Genomic DNA, 23,805 nt, shown 5'->3' with positions numbered 1-23,805 from the left:
CACTTTGTCGGAAGCCCTGATTTCCTGACATCTTGAAGAACAGATTTTCGTGAATGACTCTATCAAAAGCATTGTTTGTCCCTTTAGAATCTTCCTACAGGATTTCTGTTGCATTTGCAGTTGACAAAGTGACTTATTTGTCTTCCAACTTGCTTTACTCATTCCGAAGTGCTCTCTACAACCTGTAATCAACTGAAAGAATGTTTTTTCGATGTCCAAGGCGAAGCATTCAGGACATCAAAATTTATAGACAACAGAACAGAAGAGCGTATCAAATGAGTGCTTGAATGTGGTTAAGCTTAGGTTAAGGCTAGGCCTATCTGGTGATGAATTTTTTATCAAATTTAGACCTTTCAATTGAAATATGGTTCCAGGGCCGGCGAAACGTAATTGAAAGTGGAGGGGCCAAAATATCAAGGATTCGAAAGGGTTTAGGAATAGCCGCCGCGAAGGATGGCGGCTAGAAAAATTTTTGAAATATGGTATCTAAGAGATGGCGATAAAACTTTATCTAAAATCTAAAATGGCTTTTGACTGAGAGAAAATCTAAGGCAATATTTTCAAGCTTTGTTTTACCAACATGTCCCAGAGTCTCGTCTGATATAGTGTTGACTTCAAATAGGAAAGTTTTTGCAAAATTCTAGAATACCCCATTTTAAATAAAACCTTTTTAAAATTTTTAAAGTAACCAAAATAAGATGGAGGAGAAGAGTAAATGAAACACCGTTTGATAAAAAACATGAACATTGAAGTATCAACAGATGAACTATGCACTAAAAATAAAAGGTTAAGCAATTTTGTATAGTTTGGATATTAATTATGATGTAATTTTGTCGGGAATAAAGCGCTTTCAACAAAAAAACCTTGGGTTTGAAAAAATTTCAAACTGTGCTGGTCAAAACGAGTTTTAATAGAATCCAAAATCACGTCTAGGTTTTCTTTTTCCTAGTAGGAATGTATTATCGATACAATCAAACTTTGAAGCTTCCTTGATAATACTTTGAAAGAAAAAATCTACCGATTATTTATTTCTCATATTCTCGAAAGTTTTCTTTCCAGCAGTTTCCTTTCTTCCAACCGCTGAATTCTCTCTATTGGTGACGTTTTTGAGAAATTTCCCGTTTATAAAAAGACCTTGCGAGCCAATTTAAGACCAAAGAAAAACAAAACTCCGTTAAGGCCATGCTCCCCTCCCCCCCCCCAACTTTTGCTGGCCTTGGTTCTTGAGAGTTTTTTTACAGCCCTAGTTCCATTTTTGGGAACCTGCAACTCTATTCTGTGACTGCAAGCTGAGGTCTCTCAGTCAAGAACGTTCATCGATATGGTACACGGCAAGTCACCAAAAATGATATTTTTCTAACCCAAAAAAATACCCTGCAATATGGTATCAGGTCAGTGCGCTATTGTGGAGCTAAATGCTGGAAAGACATTCCTGTGGTAATAAAGAAATCACCCTCTGCTAATATTTTTCAACGGAAACTCAAAGCCTTCCTCTTTCAAAACCATTACCAAAGTTGATTGTAAACTTATTGATATATAAATTCACCATCTGCCCATAGTTTCTTTTATGCCTAAAATAATCGAATCTGTATGAGAAATTTTTGAAACAGGGGGTGCTCTCTCCTCGATTAGTTTAACTACTGAGAGAGCTCCTCCTTTAAGTATTTGCCCCATGCAATTTATCTTGTTCTTTGTTCGGTATTTGTATGTTGTATTAACTTTAGGTGCATTATAGTTATTATTGTAGTTTAGTAAATTGTTTGTATTAATTAGTTTTGTTATGATAAATTGTATGTGGAGAATTTAAAATATGAAACTGAACTGAACTGAACTGAACTGAGCACGCGGGAATTATCTTCTGAATTCCGCCATTTTATTTGAATGGGTACCAGACCTCTACCTGTGAATTTGCCCACGTTCTTTTTCAGAATTGGAAGGAAGGGAAGAATAGTTTCTTCGACTTCCAAGGTTGACCAACAACCGAGCTCAAGATGCCTGCCTATTTTCAGAAACCAGAAAATGCACTCAAAAGAGCAAATGGTAAGTTTTGTTATTTTGGCTCTAAAACTACTCTAATCGTTTAGTTATGATGTCTGGTTGCCTGATGTTTTTGCGATTTTTGTCATAATTTCCAACCTGTAGAAACGGATCATCTATTTTTTGTATGTTCTATAGCTTACCGTCACCAGCAATAGCATATGTGTAATCCACAATAGCTAATTTTTTTTGGTATGGAGTTTTGAAAAAATAAGATGCTTGAAAACGTCGAATTTGGCCATCCAATATATACTCCACTAGAAATTTTCATAATTCACCTGAAAAGATTTGTTGTATTTTTGAATAGGAGTTTGCATCAGTGAAGCTCTGTTACATTCGCTATGTAAGATCAGCAAAATCTTGAATTAAATTTTTGTTACACAGGTAGCTTACAAAAACTCCTGGATGTGATCATACATTTCATTATGCTTATACATTTTTTCCTTATAAGAATGTTCAGGCTCAATCATCCAATATTAGGAATTTTAAAAGAATATTGCTCGCCCTAAACTTGCATATTTGTTGCTCGTTTCCAGAACTTAAAGCTGTTAACACAAGCTCCAAGAATAATTAAAGTCCCGCTACTTGTTTTGAAGAATTACCTCAAATCAACAAGGTTGACATAATTTTGGTTGTTCTAAATAAAAAAGGGAGGAACACTGTTTTTATTGGAATTTTTATCCAAGGTCTAGACAAATGTAACTTTTGTATGCTCAAACATATATGCATGTTCTTGTTTCCTAGCTTCTTTCTTATATCACTAAAATGTAAGGGAAGGTTGTGGGTTTTGATTCCGTCAAAACATAGATTTCAGAAACCTCGGAACAGGCACAAAGCTAAGGGCAGGCACAGGGGCATTGCCCGTCCAACTAGAATTGTTTGCCTCTCTGTACCCATCCAAAAGTTCTAGGATGAAAACATGTTTTTGTCTTAAAAACATAGTTGATGGCATCTTCCTACATGAATCTTGATAAAAAGTTGGTCTTAACAAAATTTGTGTATCTGTGCATTCAAGGTGAAAACCAATATTGACTGTGAACCAGTCCACACAATGCTATATCGAGTCAATCCAACTACTGATATGCTTCAGCCTGTGTTGAATGCTTGTTTTTGGCACTGAGCAAGGTAGATGCTCCCAGCTAAGATGCCAAGCTCAATAACTTTTTTAATATGACAAAGCCTGTTGCAACTATCATTATGGCTTAGTTCCCTTTTACAGTTAATTTTTAAGTTTTCTATGTAAAAGAAAACAAGACTTCCCTTCAGATGTTTTTGTTTCTAATCGCCAGTGAAGGAAGTTTACAAAGACTCTACACAAAATTCATTACATTGCAAAAATTATTTATCTATCCAGTGCAAGATGATAAATCTCTATCTAACTCTTTATCCATTGCAATGTTAATTTTTTGAAAATTTTGCAACACCGTTAATTAAAGGCAGCCTGTCCCCTAGTGTGCTCAACTTTATTTTCACAGGAGTGAAATTCATGCACCATTGAGCTTGATCGATAATTAAACTAGTTAAACCAATCAGAGACAATTTGATTCCAGAGCTTCTGAATTAAATGGCTGTGTTCCTGTTGAAGTGAAGCTGTAGCTAAAAAAATTTGGTTCCCTTTTTTGTTTGTTCGACAGATATGTCAACAGGGAAAGGAAATGCTTCCATTATCATCATTCAATTCCAGTAATTAAATCTTTTTGCCATTTCCAATTGCCATTTCCGCAGTTTCAAATGTTTTCCACTACTGCAGCTAGGCCATTCAAAGCAAGCAGCATAATCTGTTAAGGTGGGAAGACTAATTGTTCATATTAGCTAATCATTGAGGGGACAGACTGCCTTTAAGTTCTTCAATACCGTTACTTAAGTTCTTGCCTTCAAATAACAAGCAACCAGCTCCTTCACTTCGCTCAGTTGTCAAGCTGACCTTGACTCTGCATTGCAGCATATAAAATACATAAAAAGCAGCATATAAAATTACTTATCTTATGACCACACCCAGAAAGAGTGAGACACACCCTTTTGTCTGCAAAAACAATACTACACCCCTCCAGAAAAATGTTTGGCTTTGCCCCTTTTGCTCGCCCACCTTTTCAGTACTGGCTTCATGCCTGCCTTGGAAATGGCAAACCCGTAGACAATATCTTATGTATCACATTGTGATGAAAAACCATTTACATTGCCAAATAGTCACACCATAAATTTATTGTCTTTTGCGGTGAATGTCAAATCATAGAAAAAAATTTATGAAGGTCAAGGCTCTCATTGGAGGCACAATACTTTTCGTTGTCAGAGTTCTGTGTAATGTGGGTGTCCTTTCGATTGAGCAGGTCTAGCCTTTCTAGCTGAATGACACAGTGTGACACAAAAAATTCAATTTAATAATTTGTTTCTTTTGACTACATAGCCTAAAGGAACAACATAAGCTTAAAATAGGAACAACATAATCAGTCAATTTTGTTGATTTGGTGATATTTCAAGTTAACTAACCAATTACTTTTACCATGACTTGGTTGATAAAGTTATGATGAGAGATCAAATGACAGTGATTTGATGTGAAAAGAGCCCATACTTGTGTGATCATATACGAATAGGGAACAGTGCAGAAATTTTAATGAAAAATTTGTTACTTCTCAAGTATATAGGCCTTAACTGGTTCCTGGGGATTATAGTGGTGCTGTGCTAAACTAGCCCCAATACATAAGTGACCACTTGCTTACCGAGTTTTGAAAGTAACCATAGGAAACATTACTTTAATGAATAATAGCATAAGTACTAAAAAAGTCTTTCAAATTAAACTGAGTAACATAATCTGTGCTGATAGTTTTTTAAGGTAAATTGCTGTTCTAGGTCTTTTTACCTTTGAACAGTTCTTTGAATTTTTTATGCTGGTTTCTTTTTCTACAATAGCTTGTTGTCCTTATTCTGTAATGGGCGTTGTAATAGATTTTTATTTTGATAAATTGTTTTGATCTGATTTGTTTTGATAAATTATTTGTAGAGTATTAATAGTGGTTATGTTTTCTCTGCCAAATTTCTTGCTTTTCTTTCTTCCTTCTGTCTGTTAGAAGTCATTTTTAAATGCATCTCTTTTCTCAAACAGAATGACCTTACATTTTATATCCATAAATCTTTATTTACTCACAACATCGCTTTGCTTCCTAAGAAGATTTTGAATCCTGAAAAGCAAATATAATACAATGCTTTGGAATGCTAATGATCCCTCTTACAGCACACTGGCCTTCAGCCTCATGCTGATTTTTCACTTCTTTTAACTTGAGAGACCTTGTAGTACTTGAATCATTGAGTTTACTGGCCATTGGCACCCCTTGATCTATAGTTTTCTAGTACCACCTCAATCCTTAAGAATGTAAGCTTTAACATTGAAAGCTCAAGGGCAGCTAAAATCTACTTCTGAACAAGATTTAATCCATTGATCTTACCTTACCTGCTTTTGATTTACTCAATATATTTTGCTTTATCATCACATTTACTTGTGCAGTTAGATATACTATGCGGATTTTATAAAATCTGTAGGCTCTTTTTCATTTATTGTTCCTTTAATTCCTTTCAGAATTTGTTGAGGTTGGAACAAAGGAAGCTGCTCTTGATGTCCTCTATGAGGTCATAAAAAGCAAAAAGCATAGAAATTGGCAAAAGATTCATGAGCCAATCCTCAAGCTTTACCTAACCTTGTGTGTTCAGCTGAAGCGTAGTGTCAGTGCCAAAGAGGGCTTGTACCAATATAAGTTGATCTGCCAGCAAGTTAACATTGCATCACTGGAAGATGTTGTCAGGTTCTTTTTGAAGCTTGCTGAAGATACAGCTGAAAATGCCAGGCAGCAGTCTAGAGAGCAAGTTATTGTTGATGATTTGGATCAAGTGCAAACACCAGAAGGGTAAGGTTTTGAAATTTCAAAAAAAGGAATACTTAGGAACATTTACTTTACATAGTGAGGAACTATGATATATCTGCATTTTATTTGTGTCTTTTCTTAGTGACATGTTAATCCAGGGCTGTCGAGAACCAGCTCTGGGGCTGCAGCTATAAACAACACGGGCCCTTCTGTAGGGGCCTGTGTGCAGGGGCAGAGGCAGGGATGCAGGGGCACAGCTTGAGACTCAGGACCCAGAAATTCACCTCAAAAACCCCTCCTTTCAACAGTACTGAATAAATCATAAACCTGAGGGTAGTAGCAGGAGGAAGTTTATGATTATGATTGTGTTTCTAGATTTGCTTAGTAATTAAGAAAGCCTCTTGTCTTATTCTTTTTTGTTTTAAAATAACTTTGAGTACAAGAAACCTAGGCGATATAAATAGGACCACAAATGAAGTTTTGATCAATGAATTGAATGCAATGCCATTTGTTTTACTGCAATTCTCATACACATTTTAGGCTGCTTCTGAGTAGTGTCAGTGTTGAAGACACCCAAGACAGGACAGACAGAGTGCTGTTGACACCATGGGTCAAGTTTCTCTGGGAAGCTTACAGAAATGTATTAGATTTGCTGAGGAATAATAATCGTGTGGAAAGATTGTATCAAGATACTGCCCAGCAAGGTAGTTGTAACATCTATTATCTAAGGTGAAAAACCCCCATCTCTGTTCTATACCTTGCTTCGATCTCACAACCAAGAGATCAAGACCTCCTTATAAACATATGTAGTTCAAAGTGCACATATTTCAAATAATTTCAGTTCTATTGATCGGTTAACATTCAATAAAATGTCATTACTGTTTCAAAAGATATTGCTACAAAATTCCATTCCAGAAAAGTATATCTTGAAAATTTAAAATAATACTAACATACGAATTTATGTATATACTTAAGAAACATCTAAGAAACATTTGAAACAAACATTGTGTTTCAAATATTGAAGTTATTTATTTGAATCACTTTTAGCTAGCTGTATATTGTTAGAATTGTTGTTTATATTTATCTCAAACTGTTATATGTGGTGATTTTATTTTGAAAGGTACTGCTTTTAACTTCAAACTTCCAAGAATTCAAATAATTTTTGGTTCTATCTTTCTATACAGCATTTAAGTTTTGCCTAAGATACAACAGAAGAACTGAGTTCCGAAAGCTTTGTGATCATGTGAGTTAAAAACTCATTTAACTTTATTTTTTGAATTCCCAAAGTGTTTATTGATTCTAGTGCTGAGACACAGAAAGATGTCATCTTTTTAATGTTAAGTTCTTAATAATATTTTGATTCATACCACATTACACAACTCTTGTCAAAATTATTTTGGATATGGAAAGTGACATTTATTTTTGAATGCCATTCAAACATATCTGATAAACTGTCTATTACTTTTTCAGATTCGTAATCATTTGACACAAATCCAGAAGTACCAAGGACAGCCCAATGCCATTAATCTTAATAACACTGAAAGCTTACAAATGCATGTGGAGACAAGATTGTCACAGCTTGAAAGCGCCATCCAAATGGAACTTTGGCAGGTATGTAGCTGGAAGTTAAGTTCCTGGAATACATTCCTAACCATGATAAGTTCATAATATTGAAGATAAGCTAGCAGATATATAATTACAAATGCTAAAATAAAGGTATGATAAGCCTGTTATTAGCCCAAGGCTTCTCTTTCAGCTTCACACACAACCTAGGGTTGCAATAAATAGTAGCATACAGGAGAATGCATCGCAGACATGTGTTAACCCTTTGTATCATATACTGATTTGCACACTTTCTTAGACAGAGGCACAAAATCACTAAGTATCCTGAACAAGAATCAGACTCCCATTATTGACAAGACAGATGTCATAGTCATTGTATTTAGTTCCTTGTTCAAGCAGTAGTGAAATATCACTTTAGATCCAGGAATATCTGCTAGAGATACTATTAAAGACTTTCAACATTAGACTGAACAGCTTTGCTTTAGACCCTTGTATTGTTATTTTTAATTTTTAACTATAAGTAGACATATTTTAATAATTTCAAACTTAAGGTATTTTGTTCTTCTTGCTGTGACAGTACTAATTCGTACTATGAAATTAAAAAAAGCAAACATTTAGGATCCTAAAGCTTTGCATCTGACACTCTTCAGAGTATAAAACATCAGAACATAGATCGAAAACTCTACGCTAGGAAATATATTTGCTCAGATGTGGATCGAAAAAGGCCAATCAGAAGCGTGAGCACATGAATGTTAAGGTTGCCCAGTCAGTGCTACTTGCTACTGAAAATGCTACCATTGGAGTCCTAAGGTGATAACGAACTCCTTCTGTCTACACAATAGCGGTTTTCTCGTATTTCTGTAGAAATATTCCAAAATTGGTAGATTCTCCTATGTAATTATTGATCGTACGAATTATCTTTGTATGTACAATAGTTCCGCTTGTATGGGTGAACTCTTGTGCCTAGATAAAGACAAAAAGTCCTATACTTATGGTGCGATGGTCGGAATGAGAAAGGAGAAAACATAAAAAAACTTACATTATTTTTTACTGAATTCCAAGCAATCATTGATGGCAAGTTTGATCCTTCTTATCACCGTTGTTCTTTTGGCGTGAAGTTCACTTAATACTCACTGTCTAACATTGCGACAATTCTAAAGCTTTTAAATTATTTGAGCTTCATTTTTTCCTCCACACACCAATATAAAGAGCTAATGAAGGTGGTGAAAGAGATTCAAAAAGTCACAGCGATAAAGATGATTTTGAAGATATTTTGGCTACACATTTCAAAATAATGTTTCGTTGCAGAGGTTAAAATAAAATTTTACGATAATTATAGAGATGATTATAAGTGTTGAAAATGTCCACGCATGGGCGAAATCACGTATATGGAATCATGGGTTGAAGAGTGCTGTGGAATAATCACTCTTTACCCCAAAAGCCTAATCAAAACATGAGCAGTGCTGTGTTGCTAAACATCTACCTGTTTTCATAACAATTTCAGGAAGCCTTCAAAGCCATTGAAGACATTCATGGCTTAATGCAGTTGTCCAAGAAGCCACCAAAGCCCCACGTGCTTGCGAATTATTATGAAAAGATGGCATTGGTTTTCTGGAAAGCTGGAAATTGCCAATTCCATGCAGCAACTTTGCATCGATTGTATGTTCTGTACAAAGAACAGAAAAAGAGCATCAGCCAAGAGGAGACACAGAAGTAAGTATTGTACAATGTGAAAATGCGGAATTATGTAAATACTTATTGAATGGTGGAATAGCCTAGCAGAAAAGAATGGTGGAATAGCCTAGCAGAAAATAGGTGTTCCGTTGTAGAGTCCTTTTTTTTATATAATTAAAAAAAATTGAGAAATTTTACTCGGCTTTGTTTTCCTATAAAATGTGGTTAAATGATATGTTTTTGCGTAAATTGTTTTTTTGATATTTTGTTTACTGGTTAGTGCCAATTAAAGGATGAGCTCCTTGTTGTACATCAAATCCCGTGCTGAGGTTGCGAATTCCTGTCCTTGTTTACTGCTTTTCTTTTAGATAACATATCCTTTAGATGACAATTCCTTTAGATGACATATCCCTTAGATGACATATCCCTTAGATGACATATCCCTTAGATGACATATCCCTTAGATGACAATTCCTTTAGATGACAATTCCTTTAGATGACATTTTATTTTTTTGCAGAATCAGCTCAAAGGTTCTCCTGGCGACCTTAGCAGTGCCGATCTCAGCTGGACGAAGTGAGCTAGAGGGGTATCTGAACCACGATGACACTGCCCATGAAAAGGCCAAGCGGCTTTCTGGTTTGCTGGGATTGCAGACAATCCCTTCAAGGCAATATCTTATCAAGGAAATGGTATTGCTTTTTCGTGAGCCTCGATTCCAAACCTGCTTTTCTATAGATATTTTCTTTTTGGTCGATATTTTTATCTATTGATAAAAAGCTTTTTAGTTTCGAGGTACAACAGAAGTGCAACGGGTAAGGGGAAAGGGGTAAGGGGTGAGTGCCTACTAACTCCCAACTTTCTAGTCGCTTACTTTCCATTCACGTTGCAGTTTTGTACCATGTCTTAGACTCTGAACATTTTCTTTTCATTTTTTCTTTGCTTTTCAGCTTAAAGTTAATGTCATTCCAAACGTGATTCCTGAAATTGCGAATTTGTACCAATGGATCGAGGTGGATTTCCAGCCTTTAAAGATTTGCCAAAAAGTGGACGGTGTTTTGAACACACTGAAAGACCTCGATGACTATCAGCAATATGTGAAACCTTTGATGGACATAGCTGCCACTAGAATGCTTAGACAGGTGAGGGGGGTGCTCCTGCTTTGAAATCTCATTTTGTTTGATTGATTCAACCTTGCAGAACTCGTTTATTCCAACTTATATTCCAAAAGGGAATTTATCAAATTTCCAGCTTAGTTGAGAAGTAGCTAGCCTTAGCATAGAAGAAGAGACAACTCCCTGTAGCCATAAATTTTAGAGACACATATCTGTTTATATTAGGATTTGAAGCTTATCCGTTGCCCCCCTCCCCATCCTCTCAAGAAAAACTTGTAAAGCCCATGGTACGATACTCCTAATTTGCATACACATTAAAATCATTTTCATGGTTTCTCAGCCTCTTAAGCTTACAACGTTAACGACATTATTTAGCTAATGCCCTCTTTGATGCCTCTATTCATTTAGGTTTCGCAAGTGTATGACAGAATGCAGTTTTCGAAGCTTGCTTCTTTGGTTCCGTTTTTCGATGAGCACAAGTTGGAGAGAATTATTGTTGATACAGTCAAAGAGAAAGAACTGCAGGTATTTAAAGCTTTGTTAGAATCTCCAAGAGACTAGTTGAAATATTATCTTTTTTTATCTGTACTGTCTCAGTTCAATGCAATGTGAAATATTTGAAGTCCCACATCCCCCTGAGAGATTTTCTAACGATACATTGAAAGACTTATGGATTTGACTAGTCAGATCAAAGTCATTTGAATCGTATGCATTTAAGCCAGCATTAATGGCTATTTGTATTGATTGTAAACTGGAAATTCTGCGTTTAATCCTTGAGCCAGCCTTGCTTCCTGGTTTCAACTTGACAACTGGTAATTCGTCTAGGTGGATGTTGTTAGTTTAGAAACAGTTGCACAATGTCAGTAGTCATAAATGAGAGTCGATATGAATTGTAAAAGTGATATTCAATTCTACCGTAAAGAGTTTATATTTTCCCTGATCGTACATAAATATTGTGTGAATTGTGTAAACTTTGGAGTAAATGCCAGCCTCTAGTGTGTGGGAAAGCTCAAAAGCAATAAAGTAGAAGTTGTCGTTTACTCAGGCTTAGAAGATTGTTTCCATGGTTACATCAGCAGATGATATGTAACAGTATTTTACTACAGATGAATTCCTGCGCCTGCGTACTTGCTGTTTAATCATATTTTATTCTCTTAGTTGTCTATTGACCACCGTAAGCAGTATGTCAATTTTGGCTCAACTATGGTCGTCGCGATGAGAGAAGATGTCCCAGAGGGTCCATTTATCCAGGTAAGTACCACGGCTATTGCCAACGGCTTGCCTGGAAGTTAATTAATTGTTAAAGCCAGTAGAGCACCATTGTTTGTGTGCGCCAGAGAAAAGTCTTAGACCTCTTCCAAGCAAAGACAATGGCGGTTGTACAGCCGATGTCGGATGAAGTCAGAAGTACAAAGGAATAGAAAGTGCACTGCGAAAATTCGCTTTTTCTCATTTTTTTCTAAATCCCTGTTCAGACGTACTGTTTAAGGTTCTATTTTGTTAAGAGTAAAGAAGCAACTGATTTAAAAAACAAATAATACACTGCTGCATCCACGATAAATTGTATTACACCTAGAGTTATTTGTGTTTTTCTTTCGCATGTTTCAAGTTTTCTAATTTTTTAAATTTGGCCCGAGAAATAGCAGAATTTTTTATTCTAGCTCTCGATTTATTTTGTTTCAACAATATATGAAGACATTTTCCATGTGAAGAATCATCGACTAAAACAGCCGTTTTCCACTCAAATCTTGACAGCCTAGGGACGCCCAAGGCTATTTATCTATTAAAGGTGACACCAGCCACCTATTGAAGAACTTTTTTCTTTTAGTCTTTGCCTTCGGAGTTGACAAGAAGCCAATTGTTCCAGCTATCTCAAGGACTCCAGGACTGCTTCACATACATTTGCCCGGACATGATCAAGGTACAGTGTTTTATCTTGGTTAGAAATTATTATCGAAGTATGATTTTAAAAAACCCTCTTTTTGTTATTCAATTTCTTCCATCAGTGAGTGAGTGAGTGAGTGAGCGAGTGAGTGAGTGAGTGAGTGAGTGAGTGAGTGAGTGAGTGAGTGAGTGAGTGAGTGAGTGAGTGAGTGAGTGAGTGAGTGAGTGAGTGAGTGAGTGAGTGAGTGAGTGAGTGAGTGAGTGAGTGAGTGAGTGAGTAAAATAAGTAAGTTTTAAGTGGAATGATGTTCGGTAACAAATGATAACATGGAAGGGAGGGTAACTGTGACCTCAACTAGACCATATCTCGAAGGAATAGATGGATGATCGTTTATGTATATAAGTGCTTTCAAGAAGAGAGTCCTATGGTTCCGACGAGCAAGCCGGGCTGTCTCTCCTGCCTTGTCATATAGTTCTGGACCGACTGTTTCGATCCTATATGGGGCTGTGACACCCCCTACATCCCAATTTGCCCCTGTCTTCAGATAAAAATCAATCTTGGGTTTACTGCTGTGATATAATTCTTTATTGTATCGCGACATGTTTTTTCTTTGAGTATACCAGTATTTAGATACAAGTAGAACAACTTTCGTTTTTTTTATAGAGAAATCGTCAGCAAGAGAGAGAGCATCTTATCCAACAGTATCTACGACAAGAAAGGAAAGAGCATGCACACATCTTGAGTCGTAAATTTGTCATCGAAGCAAGGAAAGAGATGATTGAAAACATTAGAACCAAACAGGTAAGAACCGGTAAAGCTAACTTCAAATAACCTTCTCGGTCATTTTCGTTGACTAAGACAGCTGTTGCCTGGACACGATTGTTTGACTGTTATACTAGTCAGATCCTGTAAGATTAAAAATAGTTTCAAAATTGTTGTATTTTTCATATTTATTAAATTATTTTAGAAGTTGTTATGAACTTTATGTTGACTTATTTTTGATTTCCATTGTTTCTAATTTGCCTTCTATCTTTCTTTAAATGCATTCTGTATTACAGTCTTTGAGGCAATTTTATTTTGTATGTGTTGACGGCATTTGATGCAAGCGTAGCCACAGTAAACTCCACAAGAACAATCTATTACTATTCTGTCTTTAAAGGAACGCAAAGAGCAAGCAAGGATTCAAGAGCAACAACAGAAGCTGAAGGCTGCAGAGGAACGTAGGCTTGAAGAAGAGAGAGCCAAACGTGAGGAGGAACGAATGAAACAGGAGTATGCAAAGGTTAAGAAACAGCAAGTGCTTGAAAGAGTCAAAACTCTGACTGAAAGTGATGTTGGAAAGAAGGCCTTCAAAGGTCTGACATCAGAGGTGGGCATCTTTCGTTTCAAATTTCTTTTGGTCAAATTATCTCCTAATTGTAGTGTAGATTATGTTTTTGTCTTGGCAGGCTGCATTTTCCAAACTTTCAATTCAAGGTTAAATTCAATATTACGATATGTTGTTCAACAGCCTCCCCTAATTTTCATGCCGTTCAGCCACACAATTTTGTATGTTCTGACATTAAGCACGATGAATTCTAATTTTATACTACACTGAAATTGTTTCAAGTCTTTGATTTTCCGCTTATGCTGCTTACTCCATTATAAGGTTTTTCAGCGACTGAAATTGTCTGTTCATTTCTTAAACAGCAAATTGAGGATATGAATGAAGATGACATCATACGTATCCAAGTCGAGCAGCTTGACAAAGAGAAACGAGAGCTGTCTTTGAAGATGAAGACCCAGGAAAAGAGGGTGAGTTTGTAATGCTCTATTCTCTTACTTGTGAATATTTTGATACAATTGCAACTCTACCCGCTAATGTTGGGAGACTTGTTGCTAAGGTCATCAGTGTTGTCATCGTCAATCAAGGCATAATCACTACATCATAATCACTGCACCATAATCGCTACATCACAATCACTACATCACAATCACTACATCATCACCACCACCGTAATCAGAATCGCTTAAGCGTCGTCATCACCTGTCATTATTTTTGATATTACCATCATCAATCATCTTTATCAAAATAATCATCATTATCATAATTACAATTCATTTTCACTAATTCTATCATAATCAGTCATGACAGATTGACTGTTGTCGTCATCAATCATCGGCATCAAATTTTTAACAGTGAGCAAGTCGATGCAAATGGCATAAAGCAAGTGTTACATAAGGTCTGGTAACCTGTAGTTGGAAATACTCTCATCTTGATAATTCTAATGTTGTGTCTGACTTTCTTATGTATTTGACCGAGTGTATTTTTTTTCGTAGATTGATTACATGGCACGTGCAATGAGAAGGGAAGAAATCCCTTTGCTGGAGAAGAAGTACGAGGAAGACTCCGTCAAGGATAAAATATTCTGGGAGCAGCAAGAGGAGGAAATGGTACTCCGTCATGCCTTTTTTAGTTTATTTGAAGTTATTTCAGGTTGAGATTAGAGTCAATATATGCATTTTTGGAGACGTCTTTTAACTGCATTGCCCTCAAAACAATCGACCTGATAGTCCTAAAGGTTCCTAATATTTTGTAAGAAATAGACTGTAGAAGACTTTGATATCGACACTTAGTCAAAAATCATATGCAGTCATCATTTTTCAATGATAAGCTATTTCTTTCGCTGAAATTCTGATTTCCTCTGTTTTTATTGCAATGGGGTGTCTAATTAGCTAAGTATATCTGTTTTGTTCCAGATTGCCACCGCTGAGAAAGAGCACGAGATTGCATTGAAGACTAAAAACAGGCTTGGAAGAATGATCAAAGACAAGGACGAATTCGTCAATGATCTTGAGAAGAAGAGGGCTGATGTTTTCGAGGTTTGTTATTAATTGATCGCTATTAACTTATTCAGGACTATTGTGAACTATGACCTACCTACAATGCCTGCCCAAAGTCTTGGATCACTGGCCGTTCGAGCCTTGACTAACCTAGGGCCAGTTTGAGCCTTGACTAACCTAGGGCCAGTTTGAGCCTTGACTAACCTAGGGCCAGTTTGAGCCTTGACTAACCTAGGGCCAGTTTGAGCCTTGGCTAACCTAGGACCAGTTTGAGCCTTGACTAACCTAGGGCCAGTTTGAGCCTTGACTAACCTAGGACCAGTTCGCGCCTTGACTAACCTAGGGCCAGTTTGAGCAATGACTAACCTAGGGCCAGTTTGAGCCTTGACTAACCTAGGGCCAGTTTGAGCCATGACTAACCTAGGGCCAGTTTGAGCCATGACTAACCGAGGGTCAGTTTGAGCCTTGACTAACCTAGGGTCAAAGCCTAGCCTTGACTAACAATAAGGCTCTTTCATCTTCAGTATATAAAAAGGCTACATTTTCAACCGTTTTCAATTCTAGATGAATATCTATGATGAAAATTATTTGAGCAGGAGCAGTACCTTGCAATTTTATAACCATGTGTTTTGTTTCCTATGAGTAATTTGTGTTTTCCGTCAGTACTTTAATGTTGAGGGATAGAGAGATAACTTTGTACCTCCTTTTCCTGAACCACCCCTCCTCCGTAACGATTCTGAACCCTAGGACTCTGGGAGATTGGTTGGCAGTTGCTGAGCGTATTGCATAGAATATTTCAATTGAGATGAAACATTTCTGTTATGTTTAATTCAATGGGGGTAAAACTCTCCGATTAAGCATTTCGTTTTCACAAATCTACAGAATATCCACGATAATGCTTATAAAGGTCAGATTGCTTTTCTTGATTCCTTTAAAGTTCCCTCTGTAAGCATCCCATTGTATGGCATTTTTAATGATTCCGTGTTTTTTATAGGCAAGACTGAAAGACTTTGAGGATCGTCTTGAAACGCTGAGGAAAGAAAGACTTGAAGCTCGTCGAAAACAGCGAATCGAAGAGAGAAAAAGGAATTACATCGAGGAGAAGCGAGAGGCTGCCAGAAAGGCTGAGGAGGAGAGAATTTTGCGAGGTTTGTGAAACCATGTTTATACTTAGACTGATCTGGCCGCTACCTTAAAGGTTTATCTTCTAAACGGTCGAGGCTAGTAGATCGTTAGATTGTCTGTCTAGCTTTTTTTTGGATGGTTTGTAATTCAAGGGATCGCTACTTTAAATCAGCTATGCAATAAAGCAGTAAAAGTAGAATAATCGGCGCTGTAGAGTGGATTTGGTTTCCGCAACTGATAGGTTTTTATTTGCAGAAAAAGAAGAAGAGAAAAAACGCCTTGCCATGGAGCTGGAGGCGAAGAGGAAAGAAGAAGAGGAAAGAGAAAGAAAACTTGCAGATATCGAGAGGAAAAAATTGGAGAAGGAAAGGGAGATTGAAGAGAAAATTCGCCGAATGGAACAAGAAGACAGGGAACCCCCTATACGTAATGTGGATGCAGCCAAAGTGGATCCAAGGGATGCAAGAGATGGACAACGTCGTCCACGGGATGGAGAGGACAGTGGAACATGGCGAAGACCTGAAGCAACTACACCCAGTAGAGATACGGGACGAGAAGCTCCTCCTGCAAGAGAGGCAAGCAGCGGAACTGGTCGAAAATACATACCTCCGAGTATGAGGGCTCGTATGAATGCTGGTGAAGCTGCGCCTGAAGGAGACATGTCACGTGATGGAGATCGTTCCCGCGACTTCCGTGACAGTGGACGTTCTAGGGATTTTGACAGAGACAGTGGTAGATCACGTGACTTTGATCGTGATGGTGGTCGGGCGCGTGATTTTGACCGTGATGGTGGACGGCCTCGTGAGTTTGACCGTGATGGTGGACGGCCTCGTGAGTTTGACCGTGATGGTGGACGGCCTCGTGACTTTGATCGTGATGGTGGACGGCCACGCGACTTTGATCGCGATGGTGGTAGGCCACGTGATTTCACACGGGATTCAGATAGAGGGGACAGTAGAAGGGAGCGAGGCTTTGGTGGCGGATGGCGAGGAGACGGAGATAGTAGTGGTTGGAGAAGAGATGAAGCCCCTAGAGACAAGACGGAAGGTCAGTATCTTATCACACCATGGTAGAAATAATTTGCAGAACCTATGAAACAATGTAAGCAATTTTTGCGTGTTGGGATATTTGTCCTAATAAAAGCGTTTTGTCCTAATTTTAGGAAAATTGAAGAAAATACTGTTATATTACAGTCTCACAAGAAAATTGCTTTTAAACTTTCTACTGTTACACACTTCACGGGTTTTTAAAGGTCTAAGATTCGGACTGAAGTGTTTTTAAGAAATTGATAAATCCCTCCCCTTCCATTGAAGACGTCATTTCTCTAGAGATCGTTGATAACAGTTAATGAGAGATCGATTTTCCTAGGTGATAAGGTGTAGATATGAACTGGGGACATGCCTTATCTCTCTTTTTGCACCAGGCCTGTGTACTATTTTATGCGCTTATCATTTCAAGCAAAACAGTTTTACAAAAGAATGGATGACAAGAGATCAATGGTCATCAGACGTTTTTGTCAAGGTTTCAGACATATCTTTATTTCATCGTGGAAGCTCGTCATTTGAAGAAAAAAGATTTTAGAAAACAACCATAATATCATCATAAGATAGCGTGTATAGATATTTAAGGTTTCCGTGACGTCATCAAATGGCGAATCTACTGGAACTAGAAGCCTGTTTTTTGTCTTAAGGGTCTTGACAGACGGGTAACATATCTTATACCAAGGAACTTTATATCAACATGATAGGAAATCTGTTTACATGGAATAAAAACTTACACATTCGAAAATATTAAAATACTGAAAAACTGTAAGTGTTTAAACACAACAGAGTTTATATTTCTCGTAAAGTGTGATAGTGACTATTTCAAGCAGTTTTTAAGCTACACCAAAGAAGAACGGTTGTGAGTGAATTTCTGTGGAAATTATGGCACGGATGCCTGAAGGTTCTTGTTCAAAAAAGGTATATATGATTACAGGCTACAAATCGTCACTAGATGGCAAAACTGAGACGTCCCATTCTCTTTTATTATCTGATTCACCAACAGTATTTGTACAGACGTCTTTACTGTCTCTTTTGGCATTCCAAGATCATTCTCAGCGTGAATTTTAACCTTTATGATCCAACTGTTTTGTTCCAGCTAGCTCCAAGTAGATAATTTATGCGCCTGGATCGATCATGTAAGAGGGTGCTTTCCTCTTCTTACAACTGCCTTTTGGCTGAAGACTTGAAGAGTTTTTGTGATAGCAAGGCCAAACAGGTCTTACTAGCATGAGTTTTAGTGTGCTTTTTTACGAAGTTCAACCAATAAATATTAATTGGGGACGTGCTCGAGACAGATATTGTATGGTCAAGATACGTTGGCAATGCCATGTGCTATATAGTCACCGAATAGAGATATATTCTTTGTATTAAGATATCAATTGAGAGGTTTCTTTTTCCCTCTATGCATGCCATTTTCCACAAAAACTGCTAAATTCAAGTTTCGGTAATTGCTTCTCTCCTCTCATCGTCGCATATTTGTTGTATCTGTCTAAACAGAACAATGCATTGTTTTTCTTGATGGACCTGATCTTAAAAAGCTCATTAGAGTTATATGAAATCAAGGGAAGGAAAAGTGCAAGGCCTTTCTGTAAAATAAAAGCCAGGCAACTAAAAAATAGTTTCTTCGTTTGAAATTAAGGATAAACAAGGGGTTTGTTTTGTCCCATAGATAAACAAGGGTTCAAGATTAGACTTTAACATCCCTTGGACGTCTAAACAACTTTTTGTGTAGCGTATTCTACTTTTTGGGTTAACAGCAGTTATCTGTTTGGAGATGTGAATAAATATATTATGTTTTTTTGGTTTATCAAACGTTAGTCGTCAAACTTTTTCTAGTGAGGGTATCAGTCTAATTAACAATATACCTTACACTATTTTTCATTTCATTAAAGGGCGCTCATGGCAAGCGTCAAGAGTTGGATCTCGTCAAGATCGGGACCGACAAGGACATCAGGGTGATCAAGATTCAGATGGCTGGACAAGAGTTCGACGCTAAACTGCCTGTCATGTTCTAGAATTGACACTTAGATCAAATGCATTGATGTGCTTACCATTAATTGATTAAAACTAGAATGGTATATTGTTATTCAGATATTTTGTCATCTTAGTTTATGTGTTTGGTTTTCTAGCACTGATCATTAGTGGACAGTTTAGCATGCTTTATGTTTTGACCACTAGCCTCAGCTTGGAACAGAATGACATTTGCAGTCATTAACACAATTGAAAGATGATACAATACAATTGACACAGTCAGAATTTTGAATGTGAGAGCTGCTTTGGATGCTAAGATGTAATACTCTGAAATGAAAGGCTACCGACAACTAGTACAGGGGCGTTGCCAAAGAGGGGTACGGAGGGAGTGTGGTACCCCCCCCCCCCCCAATAATTTGTCTGTCAACACATAAAGGATTTTTTCCAGGCAAAAGAAACTAATTTTGTACTCACCCTGGACCCTTTTTGCAACAATTGTTATTTTGCAACAAACATATCAACATTTCTGTCAGCATATAAGAGTATTTATCTTTTGACTACACCCTTAAAAAGTGAGATGCGCCCCCTTTTTTGTCGACAAAAAGCACTTCTTTACCCCTCCAAAAAAAATTTTGGCATCACCCCTGAACTAGTCTAGTCTAGTGAAGACAACAAGATGTCTCAAATTTTGATAACCTCTGTTAAATGTACTTTTGGTACATTGATAGCACCTTTAAGACAGGAATGTGCTGCTGGAATGTTATCCCAAGTTTATTTTAGCATGGGGCACTGATGAACCGAAAGTAATGCTTTGATCATAGTTTGATCATAGGAGCCTATAGAAGTGGAGATGCAGCTAGCTGGATCTGTTTTATTGCATTTGATTGTCTTGGTTCAAATGAGACTTTATGTGGTTCGTTTGAGACTAGGTCCGGTTCATTTGCGATTGATTGCAGTTCAATAAAGACTGGATGTGCTTCAATTGTGATTGGTTATGGTTACTTAGGAAGGGTGCGGTTCATTTGAGATCAAGTTTGGTTTGTTTGATATCAGGTTTGGTTCCTTTGAGATTGGGTGTGGTTCAACTGAGACTGAATGTGATTCATATGAGAAAAAGTCTGGCTCAACTGTGATTTGTTGTGTACCATCTGATACTGGGTGTGGCCCATTTGGGACTAGATGTAGTTCAACTGTGATTTGTTGTGGTTTAATTGAGGCTGGATGTGCTTCATTTGAGATTGGATGTGCTTCATTTGAGACTGGATGTGCTTCATTTGAGACTGGATGTGCTTCATTTGGGACTGGATGTGCTTCATTTGGGACTGGATGTGCTTCATTTGAGACTGGGTGTGGTTCAACTTAGACTGGGTGGGGTTCAAATGAAGCTTGGAGCTGATTATTTTTTACAGGAATTATTTTAATTATTATATAAGAATTATTGAAAGGTGGTGGTGACATGCAAGGCAGGAAAATTACAATAAAGATGTAAAGCTTCAGCACATGTTCCTTTCTGTGAATGGTTTATAGGCACTTTTTCCTACCTATATATTCATTTTACTTCAACTCATTAAGTACAGTGATTTTTATTGTGTTTGTTACCAAATATCAAATCTAGTCTTAAAAATTTCTTTCTCAAATATTTGCAATATTTGTCAAGGCTACTAAGAGAGGGGCCAAGGAGGCAAATCATAGCAAAAGAATGCTTAAAAATATTAAAATGTTTTTAATGAAGGCAAGAAGTGACTATAAGAAATACTCATCAATGTATTTAAGGCCAATATAAAGGTTGTGGTCACAAAAAACCGTTTGCATTGGCCTTGTCTTGCCCCAGGGCCTCGAAAACCTTCCAACGACCTTGATACTAGTTATATAAAGTTTATATAGGATAATAGTTTAGCTTCTATATAAAAGACATCAAATCATCTAGTTTTCTGCAAATCATGAATAATTTTAAGTCAAACTAAGTTTTTTTACTATTCAACCATGAATTTCATTTTGATTTGTTCACCTAGTCCAGCCTCGATAGTCTCACCAGATTTAACTGGGGACACTCCTGATGGTGTGCCTGTGAGAATCACATCACCAACATTTAGGGTCATAACACCACTGATATAATTGATGAGTTTTGGGATATGGAAAATCATATCCTTGGTATTCCCATCCTGCCTTATTTGATTCTCAACTTTTAGCCACAAATGGACATCTTGTGGGTTTGGCACTGCATCTGCTGGCAAAAACTTGCTGATTGGACAAAATGTGTCCCATGCTTTTGCAAGGGTCCATGGAATTCCTTTTTTCTTTGCATCATTTTGTAAGTTTCTAGCAGTCATATCCAAAGCTAGTGCATACCCTCCAACATGGTTCATTGCATTAGCCTCTTCAATGTTTTTGCCATCTTTACCAATAATGATTGCCAGCTCTACCTCATGATGTAACTCTGAGCAGCCTGGGGGTACCTGCAAGTTGTAAAAAATTAATGGTAGAGATTTTGAGACATCAGAAATTCAATCTGAAACCAATTTGAAAAAGAGGGATTACAAATAAGGTGAGGGTTACCAATAACAATCCTTATATTCTATTTAAGGACTAAACTGTATTATAATTTTGTAGATTTGAGAGAAGTCAAAAGCTTTTATGATTTAAAATGTTGCTTTCTTCAATGCCATTTTGAAAAGCATTAAATTTTTGCCATATCTGATAGGGTTGTCAATGAAATGAAAACCTTTCTCAATTATGCCACACATAAAATAGAAGCTTTTGATTTCAATTTCATATATAAAAACATTAAATAGAAGCTTGCAATTTCAATTTCAGAATGCAGTGCTACATCTCATCAGTAATACTTTAAGGAATAATCCCCATGAGTCAACCATTATATCGGAGCATGTCTTGATTCATTGCCAATATATAATTTTTCTCCGTTTGCTAGCATTGAGTTGCAGAAATACATATCCTTTCTCTTTCAGAACTGGCCTAAATGAGGTCTAGTTGCAGCTCAAAAGGACATATTGAAGATGATAACGAGAATTGGCCAACAGACCTTGATATTTCCTTGGCCTTCTTCTAAAAATGATGTTGTTGGTTTGAGAAATATGAGTGGCTTCTCTGGGACAGTGTTCCCAAGTTCTGCAACATGTTCTCTGTGGGACAAAACCATTAGCAAAGGTGGTCATATATTTAAAGTTTTCATTGAATAACTAGAGCAACATTTTCGATAATATTTCTGTCTTCTCAGAAAAATGGGTATGGATTACACCACTAGAGTCTCTAAAACGGTAGGTATTGGAGCTGGTACCATATATATTGATTTCAAAATACTTAATTCGATCATTGACAGTGTTTGGAATTAACGAAATGTCATTAAACTATCTAGGCCTATTCAGAGTCGTGCCACAGTTTACATATACACACAGAACGCCAATGGAGCATTGTAAACGAATGCACATTAATCTATTAAATTACCGAACAACTTACATGTAATTTCTACCAACACACACTATTTTCTTGCATATTCTGACAAAATTTCTTAATTCGGCTGCCGCACTTCCTGCCATCTTGCACTTTTTAATTTAGTTGCGTGCAACGAAATTCGAAAACCTCGCAGGCCAATTCACATGACATCCAATAGGGCAATACTTTATTTAGAGATTATAACATCTTTCTTTTGTATTTACTGTCCCAGTGGAGGATTTGAGGGGGGGGCAACTAGGGGCAGTTGCCTCTCCCTCAACGAGTTAAAGCAAGTCTGGCACCCCTTTTTTGGAAATTGTGCGCCCCTTTTGAAGAATGAGAATCAGATGAAAAAGGTTCTTGGACCGATATGTTAATTTGCTTCAAGGATTACCTCAAAGTTATGTTGTTTATTCTGGAAAGGTATCTGAAATTGTTGTATACAGCATACACTCGTATCGTAATTAATTTTTGAAAATTTTTCAGCGCCCCCACTACCAACTTCCCCTCTTTCAAATTTGCTCTGGATCCGCCCCTGTGCTGTCCTACCTTTATTAAGCTTGTATCTAGGGTTATTAGGGCCGAATACAATATAAATCAACGCGGAATAGAGCGCCAAATATTTTCTCATCCATATCTCAGGCATTTTTTATATCAACGCTGTACTAGTAATATCAAGATAAAATGATATAACTTATTTTATTTTATCTTATAACAATATATCCCATAACAAATGAGCTTTTTTCTTTTCGTCCCCTGCCCCTCCGCCTCCCCCAATATGAAGAGTTCTTTTCAGTCCTCAGGCCTGTATAGTTCACTATGCGCTTTACAGTCCACCGTGAATACACGCCACGTCCCCCTACCCCAAAAGCACGTTGAAATACGTGAGTTATATATAGTTCGCTGACGATGGGGGTAGCAATGCCAAATGGGTGATTCTCAGTCTTTGTGTGCGGTCTTGACAGAATTTATAACTTAGAAGACAGAATTTAGAAACCGAAAGATCTGAGCAATAAAGCAATTTGCTACTTCTAGTTTAAGCCTACTTTTGTTACATTTGCTTAATTCCATTTTGAATTGGAATTAATCACTTTATGTGCCCCCTAGAGAAACCCAAAATCAAACGCAATTAATTAAGTACCAATCAATTAATTAATTATCTGGAACGCAATCGAAAAAGTGACGAGAATCGATGTCAGGCATGAATCTGAAGAGAAAGCATGAATGTCATAAATTCTTATTCTAATTCTTAAATTCTTAGCCAGTA

The 23,805-nt window shown here is 37.1% G+C and overlaps 2 protein-coding genes across 2 annotated transcripts; one reads left to right on the top strand and one right to left on the bottom strand.

Annotated features, from left to right (window-relative positions):
• Positions 1-1,882: 1,882 nt before the first annotated feature.
• Positions 1,883-19,217, top strand: LOC135695942 (eukaryotic translation initiation factor 3 subunit A). The gene is made up of 19 exons (XM_065215170.2): positions 1,883-2,040; positions 5,609-5,933; positions 6,432-6,595; positions 7,076-7,134; positions 7,362-7,502; positions 8,959-9,167; positions 9,647-9,818; positions 10,077-10,268; positions 10,650-10,766; positions 11,400-11,492; positions 12,070-12,162; positions 12,790-12,927; positions 13,286-13,495; positions 13,816-13,920; positions 14,446-14,559; positions 14,866-14,988; positions 15,944-16,097; positions 16,330-17,121; positions 19,010-19,217. The coding sequence occupies exons 1-19, from the start codon at positions 1,992-1,994 to the stop codon at positions 19,111-19,113; spliced, it is 3,354 nt and encodes a 1,117-aa protein (XP_065071242.1). The 5' UTR covers positions 1,883-1,991; the 3' UTR covers positions 19,114-19,217.
• A 1,790-nt stretch (positions 19,218-21,007) lies between these two features.
• LOC135695944 (uncharacterized) lies at positions 21,008-22,719 on the bottom strand. Its single transcript, XM_065215173.2, has 3 exons — positions 22,563-22,719; positions 22,129-22,228; positions 21,008-21,544 (listed from the first exon to the last, which is right to left on the bottom strand). Exons 1-3 carry the CDS (start codon positions 22,640-22,642, stop codon positions 21,062-21,064), a joined length of 663 nt encoding a protein of 220 aa, XP_065071245.1. The 5' UTR covers positions 22,643-22,719; the 3' UTR covers positions 21,008-21,061.
• Positions 22,720-23,805: the final 1,086 nt, after the last annotated feature.

This window comes from Rhopilema esculentum, chromosome 14 (assembly GCF_057945365.1).
Source record: "Rhopilema esculentum isolate cy_ngs chromosome 14, ASM5794536v1, whole genome shotgun sequence".
Taxonomy (NCBI): Eukaryota; Metazoa; Cnidaria; class Scyphozoa; order Rhizostomeae; family Rhizostomatidae; genus Rhopilema; species Rhopilema esculentum.
The sequence above is the reverse complement of the archived record's forward strand: the minus strand, read 5'-3'. Positions and strand labels throughout refer to the sequence as shown.